General features: G+C 52.5%; 1 protein-coding gene across 1 annotated transcript in view; it reads right to left on the bottom strand.

Moving 5' to 3' along the window:
• The window catches only part of LOC119953069 (protein kinase C alpha type-like), a 249,538-nt gene that overhangs the window by 81,803 nt on the left and 150,110 nt on the right, over window positions 1-17,625 (bottom strand). Inside the window, exons 5-7 of the mRNA XM_038776888.1 lie at window positions 17,165-17,321; window positions 15,126-15,260; window positions 12,066-12,156 (exon numbers count right to left, since the gene is read on the bottom strand). Of these exons, the coding sequence (XP_038632816.1) occupies window positions 12,066-12,156; window positions 15,126-15,260; window positions 17,165-17,321 (383 nt within the window). The remainder of the gene's footprint in view (window positions 1-12,065; window positions 12,157-15,125; window positions 15,261-17,164; window positions 17,322-17,625) is intronic.

The following is a 17,625-nucleotide window of genomic DNA, read 5'->3' as shown; positions in this document are numbered from 1 at the left end:
GCTGTACCCGGCTAGATTCGGCAAGCTGTACCCGGCTAGACTCGGCAAGCTGGACCCGGCTAGACTCGGCAAGCTGGACCCGGCTAGACTCGGCAAGCTGTACCCGGCTAGACTCGGCAAGCTGTACCCGGCTAGACTCGGCAAGCTGGACCCGGCTAGACTCGGCAAGCTGTACCCGGCTAGATTCGGCAAGCTGTACCCGGCTAGACTCGGCAAGCTGGACCCGGCTAGACTCGGCAAGCTGTACCCGGCTAGATTCGGCAAGCTGTACCCGGCTAGACTCGGCAAACTATAACCGGCTAGACTCGGCAAGCTGGACCCGGCTAGACTCAGCAAGCTGTACCCGGCTAGATTCGGTAAGCTGTCCCCGGCTAGACTCGGCAAGCTGTACCCGGCTAGATTCGGCAAGCTGTACCCGGCTAGACTCGGCAAGCTGTACCCGGCTAGACTCGGCAAGCTGGACCCGGCTAGACTCGGCAAGCTGTACCCGGCTAGATTCGGCAAGCTGGACCCGGCTAGACTCGGCAAGCTGGACCCGGCTAGACTCGGCAAGCTGTACCCGGCTAGACTCGGCAAGCTGTCCCCGGCTAGACTCGGCAAGCTGGACCCGGCTAGACTCGGCAAGCTGTACCCGGCTAGATTCGGCAAGCTGTACCCGGCTAGACTCGCCAAGCTGGACCCGGCTAGACTCGGCAAGCTGTACCCGGCTAGATTCGGCAAGCTGTACCCGGCTAGACTCGGCAAACTATAACCGGCTAGACTCGGCAAGCTGGACCCGGCTAGACTCAGCAAGCTGTACCCGGCTAGATTCGGTAAGCTGTCCCCGGCTAGACTCGGCAAGCTGTACCCGGCTAGATTCGGCAAGCTGTACCCGGCTAGACTCGGCAAGCTGTACCCGGCTAGACTCGGCAAGCTGGACCCGGCTAGACTCGGCAAGCTGTACCCGGCTAGATTCGGCAAGCTGTACCCGGCTAGACTCGGCAAGCTGTACCCGGCTAGATTCGGCATGTTCTACCTGGCTAGACTCGGCAAGCTTGATTTGGCAAGCTGTACCCGGCTACGCTCTGCAAGCTGTACCCAGCTAGACTCGGCAAGCTGTCCCCGGCTTGATTAGGCAAGCTGTACCCGGCTACGCTCTGCAAGCTGTACCCGGCTAGACTCGGCAAGCTGTCCCCGGCTAGACTCGGCAAGCTGTACCCGGCTAGACACGGCAAGCTGTACCCATCTAGACTCGGCAAGCTGTACCCGGTTAGACTCGGCAAGCTGTACCCGGCTAGACTCGGCAAGCTGGACCCGGCTAGACTCGGCAAGCTGGACCCGGCAAGCTATATCCAGCTAGACTCGGCATGTTGTACCCGGCTAGACTTGGCAAGCTGTACCCGGCTAGACTCGGCAAGCTGTACCCGGCTAGACTCGGCAAGCTGTACCCGGCTAGATTCGGCATGTTCTACCTGGCTGGACCCGGCAAGCTATATCCGGCTAGACTCAGCAAGCTGGACCCGGCTAGACTCGGCAAGCTGTACCCGGCTAGATTCGGCATGTTCTACCTGGCTAGACTCGGCAAGCTATATCCGGCTAGACTCGGCAAGCTGTACCCGGCTAGACTCGGCAAGCTGTACCCGGCTAGATTCGGCATGTTCTACCTGGCTAGACTCGGCAAGCTGTCCCCGGCTTGATTTGGCAAGTTGTACCCGGCTACGCTCTGCAAGCTGTACCCAGCTAGACTCGGCAAGCTGTACCCGGCTAGACTCGGCAAGCTGGACCCGGCTAGACTCGGCAAGCTGTACCCGGCTAGACTCGGCAAGCTGTACCCGGCTAGACTCGGCAAGCTGTACCCGGCTAGACACGGCAAGCTGTACCTGGCTAGACTCGGCAAGCTGTACCCGGCTAGATTCGGCAAGCTGTACCCGGCTAGACTCGGCAAGCTGGACCCGGCTAGACTCGGCAAGCTGGACCCGGCTAGACTCGGCAAGCTGTACCCGGCTAGACTCGGCAAGCTGTCCCCGGCTAGACTCGGCAAGCTGTCCCCGGCTAGACACGGCAAGCTGGACCCGGCTAGACTCGGCAAGCTGTACCCGGCTAGATTCGGCAAGCTGTACCCGGCTAGACTCGCCAAGCTGGACCCGGCTAGACTCGGCAAGCTGTACCCGGCTAGATTCGGCAAGCTGTACCCGGCTAGACTCGGCAAGCTGTACCCGGCTAGATTCGGCATGTTCTACCTGGCTAGACTCGGCAAGCTGTCCCTGGTTTGATTTGGCAAGCTGTACCTTGCCAAGGTCTAGACGTGTCTAGCGGGGTCTAGCTTGCCGAGTCTAGCCGGGTACAGCTTGCCGTGTCTAGCCGGGGACAGCTTGCCGAGTCTAGCCGGGGACAGCTTGCCGAATCTAGCCGGGTACAGCTTGCCGAGGGGGCCTCACGGTAGCATGGTGGTTAGCATCAATGCTTCACAGCTCCAGGGTCCCAGGTTCGATTCCCGGCTGGGTCACTGTCTGTGTGGAGTCTGCACGTCCTCCCTGTGTGTGCGTGGGTTTTCTCCGGGTGCTCCGGTTTCCTCCCACAGTCCAAAGATGTGCGGGTTAGGTGGATTGGCCATGCTAAATTGCCCGTAGTGTAAGCTTAATGGGGGGATTGTTGGGTTACGGGTATACGGGTTACGTGGGTTTGAGTAGGGTGATCATTGCTCGGGACAACATCGAGGGCCGAAGGGCCTGTTCTGTGCTGTACTGTTCTATGTTCTATGTTCTATGTACCCGGCTACGCTCTGCAAGCTGTACCCAGCTAGACTCGGCAAGCTGGACCCGGCTAGACACGGCAAGCTGTACCCGGCTAGACTCGGCAAGCTGGACCCGGCTAGACTCGGCAAGCTGGACCCGGCTAGACTCGGCAAGCTGGACCCGGCTAGACTCGGCAAGCTGGACCCGGCTAGACTCGGCAAGCTGTACCCGGCTAGACACGGCAAGCTGTACCCGGCTAGACTCGGCAAGCTGTACCCGGCTAGACTCGGCAAGCTGTACCCGGCTAGATTCGGCAAGCTGTACCCGGCTAGACTCGGCAAGCTGGACCCGGCTAGACTCGGCAAGCTGGACCCGGCTAGACTCGGCAAGCTGGACCCGGCTAGGTTCGGCAAGCTGTCCCCGGCTAGACACGGCAAGCTGTACCCGGCTAGACTCGGCAAGCTGTACCCGGCTAGACTCGGCAAGCTGGACCCGGCTAGATTCGGCAAGCTTTACCCGGCTAGACTCGGCAAGCTGGACCCCGCTAGACAGGGCAAGCTGTACCCGGCTAGACTCGGCAAGCTGGACCCGGCTAGACGCGGCATGTCCTACCGGGCGAGACATGGCAAGCTGTACCCGGCTAGACCCGGCAAGCTGGACCCGGCTAGACTCGGCAAGCTGGACCCGGCTAGACACGGCAAGCTGGACCCGGCTAGACTCGGCAAGCTGGACCCGGCTAGACTCGGCAAGCTGGACCCGGCTAGACACGGCAAGCTGGACCCCACTAGACACGGCAAGCTGGACCCGGCTAGACTCGGCAAGCTGGACCCGGCTAGATTCGGCAAGCTGTACCTGGCTACACTCGGCATGTTCTACCCGGCCAGACTCGGCAAGCTGTACACGGCTAGACTCGGCAAGCTGTACACGGCTAGACTCGGCAAGCTGGACCCGGCTAGACTCGGCAAGCTGGACCCGGCTAGACTCGGCAAGCTGGACCCGGCTAGACTCCGCAAGCTGTACCCGGCTAGACTCCGCAAGCTGTACCCGGCTAGACTCCGCAAGCTGTACCCGGCTAGACACGGCATGTTCTACCCGGCTAGACTCGGCAAGCTGGACCCGGCTAGACTCGGCAAGCTGTCCCCGGCTAGACACGGCAAGCTGGACCCGGCTAGATTCGGCATGTTCTACCCGGCTAGACTCGGCAAGCTGGACCCGGCTAGACTCGGCATGTTCTACCCGGCTAGACTCGGCAAGCTGTACCCGGCTAGACTCGGCAAGCTGTACCCGGCTAGACACGGCAAGTTGTACCCGGCTACACACGGCAAGCTGGACCCGGCTAGACTCGGCAAGCTGTACACGGCTAGACACGGCAAGCTGTACCCGGCTAGATACGGCAAGCTGGACCCGGCTAGACTCGGCAAGCTGTACCCGGCTAGACTCGGCAAGCTGTACTCGGCTAGATACGGCATGTTGGACCCGGCTAGACTCGGCAAGCTGTACCCGGCTAGACACGGCAAGCTGGACCCGGCTAGACTCGGCATGTTGTACCCGGCTAGACTCGGCAAGCTGTACTCGGCTAGACTCGGCAAGCTGTACTCGGCTAGACTCGGCAAGCTGTACCCGGCTAGATTCGGCATGTTGTACCCGGCTAGACTCGGCAAGCTGGACCCGGCTAGACTCGGCATGTTGTACCCGGCTAGACTCGGCAAGCTGTACCCGGCTAGACTCGGCAAGCTGTACTCGGCTAGATACGGCAAGCTGGACCCGGCTAGATACGGCATGTTGGACCCGGCTAGACTCGGCAAGCTGTACCCGGCTAGACACGGCAAGCTGGACCCGGCTAGACACGGCAAGCTGGACCCGGCTAGACTCGGCAAGCTGTACTCGGCTTGCCGATGGAATTGATGTGAAATAATCCTTTCCCAGGGTGGGGCTACACTAACGAGCTGGTGCACGGGGGTAAGCAGATGAGGGAGACCATGGTGCACCTCTCAGGGGGGAGGAAGTGCAGTGCCTGGAAGGGGGGGGGGGGGGGGGGAGTGCCTGGAAGAGGGGGGGGGGGGGGGGTTAGAGCAGCAGATCAGAGGGGGGGGGTTGTTAGGTTTAGGTTAGGGAGTAAGAGGCAAGGGAAGGGACCATGTAGACAAGGTGGGGGGGGGGGAACAAATGGGGGAGTGGGGAAAGGGAAAGGGGGCAGCATGAACAGGCGAGCTCGGGGGGAGGGGACTGGGGGATGGGGGGGAAGAGTGGAATGCTGGTTACAACAGGTTGCATGGCTGGAAAGAGGGGGGGGCAGCAGCCATCTTGGGCAGCCCACGGTGCAGGGGTGCATCCACGAGGTAAGTATGGATGTCCCCTTAGAACGTGGGTGGGGGGACGACAAAAAACCCCCCATCAGAATAATTACCTGGAACGTGAGGAGACTCAACGGGATGGTGAAAAGGTCCAGAGTCTTCGCCCATCTTAAGAGCTGAGGGTCGATGTAGGAGACACATTTAAAAAAAATATAAATTTAGAGTACCCAATTATTTCTTTTTCAATAAAGGGGCAATTTAGCATGGCCAATCCACCTAACCTGCACATCTTTGGGTTGTGGGGGTGCAGACACGTGGAGGATGTGCAAACTCCACACACAGGGGCTGGTTTAGCACACTGGGTTAAATAGCTGGCTTTTAAAGCAGACCAACGCAGGCCAGTAGCATGGTTCAATTCCCGTACCAGCCTCCCCGAACAGGCGGCGGAATGTGGCGACTAGGGGCTTTTCACAGTAACTTCATTGAAGCCTACTCGTGACAATAAGCGATTTTCATTTAATTTCATTTCAGTGAGTGAGCCAGGGCCAGGGTTCGAACCCGGGTCCTCAGCGCCACAGTCCCAGTGCTAACCATTGTGCCACGTGCCGCCCAATGTAGGAGACACATTTAAGAGAGAGGGACCGACTGAGGTTAAGGATAAACTGGGTGGCACAGACATATCAGATGGGCTTTGACACATGGGTGAGGGGAGTGGCCATACTGTTTAACAAAATAGTAGCAACGAACACGGACACAGTGGGGGATGATGCGTAATGGTTAGAGGGGTCCTAGATCCCCGGTGGTTCTTGTAAATATACACGCCCCAAACTGGGATGACGAGTTTGTAAAAAAAAAAAACCAATGGCAGAAATCCCCGAACTAGACTCCCACCAACTCTTCATTGGGGGAGACCTCAACTGTGTGCGGGACCCATACATTGCCAGATCCGGCCCAAGGTCGGGGTCAAAATCAGGAATGGTAAGAGAATTAACCAGCTTCATGGAGCAGATGGGGGGAGGGTGGGCCCGTGAGGGTTCAATCTTCCAAGGGAGAAGGAATTTTCCTTCTTCTCCCATGCCCACGAAGTCTACTCCCGCATAGACTCCTTTGTAGTGGGTAAGTCGGTGCCTCCAGGGGTGATTGGAATGGAATACTCTGCAATAATAATCTCGGACCACCCACCACACTATATGAATGTGAGGTTGGAGACGGGTCGGGCCCAGTGCCCCCCCCCCCCCCCCCTCCCCCCACCCGCCCGCCCGCCCCCCATGGAGGTTGGACACATCCCTCCTCGCTGACAAGACATTCTGGGAAAAAAATGTCACAAGACATTGGCAGTTATGTAACCTGCAACCAGAACGGGAACAGATTTGGAATGAGCTGTCACAGAAACCTTGGAAAGATAGACGGCTTGGGTCACTGTCTGTGCGGAGTCTGCACGTTCTCCCCGTGTCTGCGTGGGTTTCCTCCGGGCTCTCTGGTTTCCTCCCACAGCCCAAAGACGTGCAGCTTAGGTGGTTTGGACATGATCAATTGCCCTTAGTTTCCAAAAAAGGTTAGGAGGGGTTTTTGGGTTATGGGGGTAGGGTGGAAGTGAGGGCTTAGGTGGGTCGGTGCAGACTCGTTGGGCTGAATGGCCTCCTTCTGCACTGTATGTTCTATGGGCTGGGCAGACAAGTCAGAAAACTCCAATAAAAACATTTTAAATTACTATCAGGATTGATTGAATAGCCTGGAACTCTTTATTACTGAAATGTGTAGGCTGAGGTTACCCATTCGAGCTCTTTAAAGTTATGAAAGGGATTGACAGGGTCAAAAGACACATTTTCCACTAAACTAGAGACCTCAAAGACAGCAACCAATCAATCCAATCGGGAATTCAGGAGAAACCTTTTAACCCAGAGAGTGGTTTAAAATGTGGAACTTGTACTGTCCGAACTGGTCGCGAAAAATAAAATAAGCTATATTTATGGGGATAGTTAAAGTGGGAGAGATAGCGATAGATGAAGAGGTTTGGTCGGCTTGGCTAGAGTGTGTTATCAGTGGGACTGAATGGCCTGTTCTGTGATGTGAATTCTCTGTCATTGTGTACCGAGTGTAAAGTGAACCTGAGGAGGTGGGGCCGTAGTGGTCACTGGCAGAGTAATTCAGAGACTCAGAGTCATGATCTGGGGACCCGGGTTCAAATCCCGCCAGGGCAGATGGTGAAATCTGAATTCAATAAAAATCTGGGATTAAAAGTCTAAAGGTGATCATGAAACCCTTGTCGATTGTCACAAAAGAGAAACCCATCTGCTTCCCTAATGTCCTTCAAGGGAAGTAAATCTCTCATTCTTACCCGGTCTGGCCTACATGTGACTCCAGATCCACAGCAATGTGGTTGACTCTTGGGCAATAAATGCCGGCCCAGCCTGCGACGCCCACATCCCATGAACAGATTTTTTAAAAATCTGGGGTTCACAGGAAAATCCCCAATGAATTATTAAATGGAGTGAATCCAGATGATTCACCAATCATGAGCATTTGTCAGTGTTGAACTGCACAAAGAACACAGGAACAATGTCACGTTGAAAGACAATAACCACTTATCACATTTCATTCCCCACGACCTTTCTCCACTCACCCTTTGCCCAAACCCTGGTCCTTTATGAGGATCTCATCTTGTGCTGTTTTTCTAAAATAAATTTAGCGTACCCAATTAATTTTTTCCAATTAAGGGGCAATTTAACCTGGCCAATCTACCTACTCTGCACATCCTTGGGTTGTGGGGGCGAAACCCACGCAAACACGGGGAGAATGTGCAAACTCCACACGGACAGTGACCCAGGGCCGGGATTCGAACCTGGGACCTCGGCGCCGTGAGGCAGCAGTGCTAACCCACTGCGCCACCATGCTGCCCATCTTGCGCTGTTTTTATGACCCATCTCAATCTCTCTCTCCCTCTCCTTCCCTCTCGCTCTCCCTCGCTCTCCCTCTCTCTCTCGCTCTCTCTCTCTCCCCCCCTTTCTCTCTCGCTCTCCCTTTCTCTCTAGCTCTCCCTCTCTCCCTCCCTCTCCCTCTCTCTCCCTCTCCCTCTCTCTCCCTCTCCCTCCCTCTCTCTCCCTCTCCCTCTCCCGCCCTCTCCCCCACTGGGCCGAACCAGGAACCAATCCCAACCATTTTAAATGCTTCAGTTGGCGGAACGTTGCGATGAGGTTTTCCCAGGCTGCCTCCTGACTTCCTTGGTGATCGTTTAACACGGGAGGCTCCTCTGTGTCCTCTCCCTCCTGCTGCCTCCAACCTTTCTACTTGCCTCTCACAAAAAAGCAAAGTCATGCAGCAAACCAGCAAACTTCCAACACATGCCGGACGATCAATCATGAGGCAGTTCCAAAAGCAAACTTAACTGGAGCAGAGGAAATGATGAAAAGCAAACGTATTTGCAAGAGGAACACTGGAATGCGTTTTAAGGCAGTGACGCATACATCAAGGTGCTCCATTGGCCAATCTTTGAGCTCTCGGTTCATTAAAAGTCACTGAACTGTTCGATGTTTCACTGTCTTGTAACGCGCTCCTGGCTGGGGTGCTGTCTACTCGCACGGGCATTACATTGCAGCCTTATGTAAGAAAATAACCGGAGAGGACTACCTTAAAGAGATGATTATTAATAGGATGGCCCTGGAAGAAACAGGAAAGGGAGAGAACTACAAGATTAATTGAGAAGAAAAAGATGGAGAGGGAAAGAGAGAAATAAAGCAACAATTACAGCAACTAACTGGAATAAGTGAAACTAGACAGGGTGAAAATATTAACAGGAAACCACAAATACTGATCACGCGACTGGATAAAGGCAGCATTGCTAAGACAGACCAAGAAATAAAAGTAAGGAACTACACAACAGGCTGATTACAACACACATCCCTCATGAACATCACTCTTCACCATGTTCAGGCAGCCCTCTGGCTGTGCTTTACCCAGATGAATCAGTCAGAATTTCCTGCAGTACTCACTCAGCCAATGGTTCAATCGAGGGGCACCTCCCCGATGGAAATAGCGATACCTTGACACGACACGTTCAAACCTGCTGCTGCCGGGACCCAGAATTCTTAACTTTGGGAATGATTTAACAGTGAAACCCAGCCCCTACCCAAAACAAATGCTGTATAACTGTGAACAGAGATGCCCCCTCCTGCACTTATTATATGGCACTGTCAGCGCTCATTCTCCCTCCCTCGCTCTCTCTCACCCCACTACACACAGCTGTCCCCCTGTCCCCTTTAGAAAATGTGAATCTCGGATTTCTACCTCAGACGCTGGTGATGTTTTCAGTCCTTTAGCATTTCCCAGAGGATGCTGGGATTTCTATGCCAGAGTGGTCAACTTTAACATTGAGGGCACTACAGGGTTAAAGGCAGGATTCGTGGAAGTGTGAAGGAACAGAGGGATCGGGAGGTTCACGTACATAGATCCCTCAAAGTTGCCATCCAGGTTGATAGGGCTGTTAAGAAGGTGTTTGGTGCGTTGTCTTTTATTAACAGGGGGATTTTGTTTAAGAGCCGCAAGGTTTTTCTGCACCTTTATAAAACCCTGGTTAGACCACACTTGGAATATTGTGTCCAGTTCTGGTCGCCTCATTATAGGAAGAATGTGGATGCTTTGGAGAGGGTACAGAGGAGATTTACCAGGATGCTGCCTGGACTGGAGGGCATGTCTTATGAAGAAAGGTTGAGGGAGCTGGGCTTTTCTCACTGGAGCGAAGAAGGAAGAGAGGTGACTTGATAGAGGTGTACAAGGTGATGAGAGGCATGGATAGAGTGGATAGCCAGAAACTTTTCCCCAGGGCAGAAATGGCTGTCATGAGGGGACATAATTTTAAGGTGATTGGAGGAAGGTAAAGGGGTGATGTCAGAGGTAGGTTCTTTACACAGAGAGTGGTGGGTGCGTGGAATGCACTGCCAGCAGAGGTGGTGGAGTCAGAGTCATTAGGGACATTTAAGCGACTCTTGGGGCGAAATTCTCCGCCCCCCACGACGGGTGGGAGAATAGCGGGAGGGCCTTCCCGACTTTTTTGACGCCCTCCCGCTATTCTCCCACCCCCCCGCCGAAATCCCGACACGAATCGCTGCCGCCGTTTTTTTACGGCCGGCAGCGATTCACAGCTGTTAGAAGGGCCGAAGTCCCAGCCCTTTACGACCTTTTTACGAACGGCAAACACACCTGGTCCTGCCGTTCGTAAAAACGTCGTGACCACCTGGAAAAAAATAACCATGGCACCGATTGGCACGGCAGTACCACGGCCGTGCCAAGGGTGCCATGGGCCCGCGATCGGTGCCCACCGATCGCGGGCAGCGGGCCCGATGCCCGCGCACTATTTGTCCTTCCGCCGCCCCGCAGTATCAATACGCGGGGCGGCTGAGGGGCAACCCGGACCGCGCATGCGCGGGTTTCGCGCAAAAACGCGATGACGTCACCCGCGCATGCGCGGGTGGCGTCTTCCCACCTGCGCATGCGCGGCTGACGTCATATGACGCGTCAGCCGGCGCTAAGTCCGACAAGCGGGTTTAACGATTTTCGTTAAGCCCGACTTGTCGGAGCCTCCGACGTCGGGCTGCTAGCCCCGACGGGGGACCAGAATCGGTCCCCCGTCGGGAAGGGGCGCGATGCCGTAAAACCCGCCCGGGTTTTACGGCGGTTTGACGATTTTTCCCGTTTTGGGAGAATTTCGCCCTTGGACAGGCACATGGACAGCAGTAAATTGAATGGGTGTAGATTAGGATAAATGGTCAGCACAACATCATGTGAGGTGCGCATTGGGAACTGCGCATGTGAGGTGCGCATTGGGAATTGTGCATGTGAAGTGCGCATTGGGAATTGTGCATGTGAAGTGCGCATTGGGAATTGTGCATGTGAAGTGCGCATTGGGAATTGTGCATGTGAAGTGCGCATTGGGAACTGCGCATGTGAAGTGCGCATTGGGAATTGTGCATGTGAAGTGCGCATTGGGAATTGTGCATGTGAGGTGCGCATTGGGAATTGTGCATGTGAAGTGCGCATTGGGAACTGCGCATGTGAAGTGCGCATTGGGAATTGTGCATGTGAAGTGCGCATTGGGAACTGCGCATGTGAAGTGCGCATTGGGAATTGTGCATGTGAGGTGCGCATTGGGAACTGCGCATGTGAAGTGCGTATTGGGAATTGTGCATGTGAAGTGCGCATTGGGAATTGTGCATGTGAAGTGCGCATTGGGAACTGCGCATGTGAAGTGCGCATTGGGAATTGTGCATGTGAAGTGCGCATTGGGAACTGCGCATGTGAAGTGCGCATTGGGAATTGTGCATGTGAAGTGCGCATTGGGAATTGTGCATGTGAAGTGCGCATTGGGAACTGCGCATGTGAAGTGCGCATTGGGAATTGTGCATGTGAAGTGCGCATTGGGAACTGCGCATGTGAAGTGCGCATTGGGAATTGTGCATGTGAGGTGCGCATTGGGAACTGCGCATGTGAAGTGCGCATTGGGAATTGTGCATGTGAGGTGCGCATTGGGAACTGCGCATGTGAAGTGCGTATTGGGAATTGTGCATGTGAAGTGCGCATTGGGAACTGCGCATGTGCGGCACGCTTGAAAATAAAAAGTGCAGAACTTGAAATTTTCCGATTTTCAGTACCATATAATCTAACCCACCCCAAGTTCACAGCAGGAATGTGCCAGGTTCACGATTTGTGTTTCCTTCCTTTCCATCATTGCCCAAAACAACCCACCGCGAAAGAGCTTGTGGATATGAAGACACAAGTAGAGGGTAAACACAGCCAGTATTCTGTGTCTGGGTTAGAATGTCTCTGTATTTTTATGTGTGGGCCCTATCACTGCAGGACGCACTGTTACATGGCGTATAGTACATTTATTATTTTGTGTACAAATTGGTGTATTTGTCCCTTACAAACCTGGATGGAAGTGGTTAAAGGGCATGCATTTAATCAAGCATTTAAACCCAGAATACAATGAAATACATACCAGCAGATTAAAACTACATATGAAATCAGTGACTGGGAAGGAATCCACACTCGTCGCAGCTCTCACCTCAAATTTCTTGCGCAGTTCAGAATCCTCGTCATCCTCAATTATGGGGACGTTATAATACTCCCCTTCTTCCTGGCTCAGGAGTTTGAACCTGTGGGAGTGACGGAGAGGGAGTTAACGCTGCAGGTACAAACACGAGGGAGGACAGGTGCCTTGGCAAGCATTGTGCCATTGGGCAGGAGCCCAGGTTTAGCGGCTGTGTTTAACAGTGAGGGAGGAGCTCAGGCCCTCCCTGACCAACAGGAACATAAGCAGAGTCGTGAAGATGATGTCAAGCAGACTGCAGGGTGCACTGGGACTCTATGCTACAGGACACGGACTAAATACAAGAACTACAACATTTAATTTCAGCACCAAGTTATTTCTCTCCAGCCTGCAGGCCCATATTGTAGTCACCTTCATTCCCGCCATTCTCGGCGTGTGTTTAAAGGAGAAACAATTCCAGCTTTGTCAGAACGGGAGACTTTGGCCTGGCCCGGCTCCCTCTGTGGGAGATTCTCACACCTTCCTCAGATGCTAAAACAACCAGGCCCAGCAAGTGTTCAGAGATCCCATGTCCTCCCGCATCTTCTCCCCAAATTAATTCAGCTGGTTCAAGTGGCCTTGCCTGCATGGAGACGTTTAACTTCCAGCCAGGAAGGAGCAAACACGGCAACAGAAGAAGGCCATTCAGCCCCTCAAGCCTGTTCCACCATTCAATTAGAGCATGGCTGATCTGTACCTGAACGCCATGACCCTGAATCTCAGTCCCTTGAACTCCATACCCCTGAATGCCATTTCCTGAACCCCATGGCTCTGAATGCCATGACCCTGAACACCATCCCCCCTGAACGCCAGTCACCTGAATGCTATCTCCCTGAACAACCCTGAGCAGCATGACCTTGAACACCATGACCCTGAATGCCATGACCTAAACACCATGACCTTGAACACCATGACCCTGAATGCCATGACCCTGAACACCATGACCCTGAATGCCATGACCCTGAACACCATGACCCTGAACGCCATGACCCTGAACGCCATGACCCTGAACACCATGACTCTGAACACCATGACCATGAACGCATGACCCTGAACGCCATGACCTTGAACTGCATGACCTTGAACTGCATGACCCTGAACACCATGATCATAAACACCATGACCCTGAACACCTTGACCCTGAACACCATGACACTGACACCATGACCCTGAACACCATGACCCTGAACGCCATGACCCTGAACACCATGATCATAAACACCATGACCCTGAACACCTTGACCCTGAACGCCATGACCCTGACACCATGACCCTGAACACCATGCCCTGAACACCATGACCCTGAACGCCATGACCCTGAACGCCATGACCCTGAACGCCATGATCCTGAACGCCATGACCCTGACACCATGACCCTGAACGCCATGACCCTAAACGCCATGACTCTGAACGCCATGACCCTGAACGCCATGACCCTGAACGCCATGACTCTGAACACCATGACCCTGAACACCATGACCATGAACGCCATGACCCTGACACCATGACCCTGAACACCATGACCCTGAACGCCATGACCCTGAACACCATGATCATAAACACCATGACCCTGAACACCTTGACCCTGAACGCCATGACCCTGACACCATGACCCTGAACACCATGACCCTGAACGCCATGACCCTGAACGCCATGACCCTGAACGCCATGACCCTGAACGCCATGACCCTGACACCATGACCCTGAACGCCATGACCCTAAACGCCATGACTCTGAACGCCATGGCCCTGAACACCATGACCCTGAACGCCATGACCCTGAACGCCATGACCCTGAACGCCATGACCCTGAACGCCATGACCCTGAACGCCATGACTCTGAACGCCATGACCCTGAACGCCATGACCCTGAACGCCATGACTCTGAACGCCATGACCCTGAACGCCATGACCCTGAACGCCATGACCCTGAACGCCATGACCCTGAACGCCATGACCCTGACACCATGACCCTGAACGCCATGACCCTGAATGCCATGACCCTGAATGCCATGACCCTGAACACCATGACCCTGAACACCATGACCCTGAACGCCATGACCCTGAACGCCATGACCCTGAATGCCATGACCCTGAACACCATGACCATGAACACCATGACCCTGAACACCATGATCATAAACACCATGACCCTGAATGCCATGACCCTGAACACCATGATCATAAACACCATGACCCTGAACACCATGATCATAAACACCATGACCCTGAACACCTTGACCCTGAACACCATGACCCTGAACGCCATGACCCTGAACACCATGATCATAAACACCATGACCCTGAACACTTTGACCCTGAACACTTTGACCCTGAACACTTTGACCCTGAACACTTTGACCCTGACACCATGACCCTGACACCATGACCCTGAATGCCATGACACCATGACCCTGACACCATGACCCTGACACCATGACCCTGAATGCCATGACCATGACACCATGACCCTGAACACGATGACCCTGACACCATGACCCTGAATGCCATGACCATGACACCATGACCCTGACACCATGACCCTGAACACCATGACCCTGACACCATGACCCTGAATGCCATGACCCTGAACACCATGACCCTGACACCATGACCCTGAACACCATGACCCTGACACCATGACCCTGAATGCCATGACCCTGAACACCATGACCCTGACACCATGACCCTGAATGCCACAACCTTGATGTCAGTCCCAAGAACCTGCTCTATATCCCTCGACATTTAAAAAAAATCTGCCGTTCTCAGTATTGAAGATGCCAATGGACCCCAGCCCTTTGAGAAAGATATTTGTAGATTCGCACCATTGATTGAGTGAGAAAGCTCTTCCCTATTAGTCTTCTTAATGGACAGGCTTCAATTTTAGATTCTAGATTTTTCTCTGTCAAAGGAAACAATTTGACTGTATCTCCACTCTGGAAAGTATTTATAATGTTAAACACCTCAATAACATCACCCCTTCATTTTCTATTTTTGACGATTTTATTCAAGAATGGCTTCAGGAGGATTCACATACCAACCAACCACTGGCATCTTCATCAGTTCCGACACACCAAAGGACAAGGCACCCATGAAGTCATTCCTTGTGGTCCGATCCCAATCCCAGATCTCCACTGACAGTCGGCGATCCTTGTCAGTACTTTTCAGTTTACTAGGCAGAGGGGAAAAACAATACAATTTACATTACTTTAATCAACCACCAGTAAATTGATTTAAATGATATGTGTGGTGAATGTATTCACCAAATGCATGTATGATACTGTAACCTATGACCTGGAAGTGGTGATACGAGCTGCTTCCAGGTACTGTACTGTAGCCCCTGTAGGGCTCCGCCTCTGGCTCCGCCCTCACCAGGGCCATATATAGACTGGCCGCCTGTGGGCGGCATCAATCTGTATTACTGACTGGCTAGACAAGTTCATGACTAATAAAGCCTAATGTTCACTCGCTCTCTCTGCCTCTCGGTGAATTGAAGGTATATCAATATGAGTCACTGAGATCGATGTGGATTTGTTCCGTTGTTAATAACATAACAATGTTCCAATTCCTCGCTCTCCCACAGCTCTGGAATTTAACATCATTGCTGCTCAGACCGGGTGCTGCATATCGAGGAAGTGACTGGTGTTTCAGAGGGGCCGGAGATTAACATGGGCACCTAACAGCTTCAATGCCTGAGCATTATACCCCAAGCCTTTCCCCTCGGAGTCACTGAAGGAAAAGTGTTTCTTTCATTTGATTCTAGGTGATTATAATTTACCAAATTATAAATATCTCCTATAAAGGGAAGACTTGTAGGGGCTGGTTTAGCACCGTGGGTTAAATAGCTGGCTTGTGAAGCAGGCCAAGGCAGGCCAGCAGCACGGGTTCAATTCCCGTACCAGCCTCCTCGAACAGGCGCCGGAATGTGGCGACTAGGGGCTTTTCACAGTAACTTCATTTGAATCCTACTTGTGACAATAAACGATTTTCATTTCATTTTGTCACATATACACACAGCGCATGTACAATAACTGTCACATATACACACAGCGCATGTACAATAACTGTCACATATACACACAGCGTGTACAATAACTGTCACATATACACACAGTGCGTGTACAATAACTGTCACATATACACACAGCGCATGTACAATAACTGTCACATATACTCACAGCGCGTGTACAATAACTGTCACATATACACACAGCGCATGTACAATAACTGTCACATATACACACAGCGCGTGCACAATAACTATCACATATACACACAGCGCATGTACAAGGGATACCTGTCAGATATACACACAGCATGTGTACAAGGCATAACTATTGCATATATATACACAGCGTGTGTACAATAACTGTCACATATACACACAGCGCGTGTACAAGGGGTAACTGTTACATATACACACACAGCATGTGTACAATGGATAACTGTCACATATACACACAGCGCATGTACAATAACTGTCACATATACACACAGCACATGTACAAGGGATACCTGTCAGATATACACACAGCATGTGTACAAGGCATAACTATCGCATAAATACATAGCGTATGCACAATAACTGTCACATATACACACAGCACGTGTACAAGAGATAACTGTCACATATACACACAGCACATGTACAAGAGATAACTGTCACATATACACACAGCACATGTACAAGAGATAACTGTCACATATACACACAGCACATGCACAAGGATAACTGTCACATGTACACTGTGTGTACAATAACTGTTACATTTACACACAGCATGTGTACAAGGGATAATGGTCACATATATACACAGCGCATGTACAAGGGATAAATGTCACATATACACACAGCGCGTGTACAAGGGATTACTGTCCATATGCACAATACGTGTGTACAAAGGATAACTGTCACATCACACACGGTACAAGTACAAGGTATAACTCTGACACACATCATGAGGTTTCGGGTACACGTGCCTGATGCTGATGAGAAATAGGATTTGCAGCATAATACGTACTCTCTTGTGGAAAGTAAATGCTGAAAAATTTTCCCCTCAGCCTCTTCGTACTCACAATTTGAATGATTCATTCCACGTGGGGTTGAGCGTTGATCTGATGGTTTTTGTCTTTTGTTTGCTTTCGCTTTTGGGATCAGGGATGAGTTTAAGTTTCACGTAGGGATCCGAAAGACCGTTGGGATCCATGGGGATCAGATTTTTTGCATCTCGGACTGTAAAAATAGAAAAGAAAAGGCAGTTGAACAATAGGAGAGAGCGGGGTTATTGGATTGACCATTCCAGAACATGAACCCTCTGCTGCTTCCATTCAGATTTTGGTGGTGCTCTGTTATACAGCCAGGTTCGGAGTTAGTGCAGCTTGAGAAACAGTGGAAACTGAGCCTCAGTGAGACTAACCGGACAACTTCTAGGATTAGTCACTGGTCTCGAACCGAAATGGAAAACCGGACTGAATTTTGGCTTTGAGGGTTGGGAAAGAGGAGCCAGTCCTGTTACTGGGAACAGAAACCTCACTAC

Source organism: Scyliorhinus canicula, chromosome 18, assembly GCF_902713615.1.
Source record: "Scyliorhinus canicula chromosome 18, sScyCan1.1, whole genome shotgun sequence".
Lineage (NCBI taxonomy): Eukaryota > Metazoa > Chordata > Chondrichthyes > Carcharhiniformes > Scyliorhinidae > Scyliorhinus > Scyliorhinus canicula.
The sequence above is the reverse complement of the archived record's forward strand: the minus strand, read 5'-3'. Positions and strand labels throughout refer to the sequence as shown.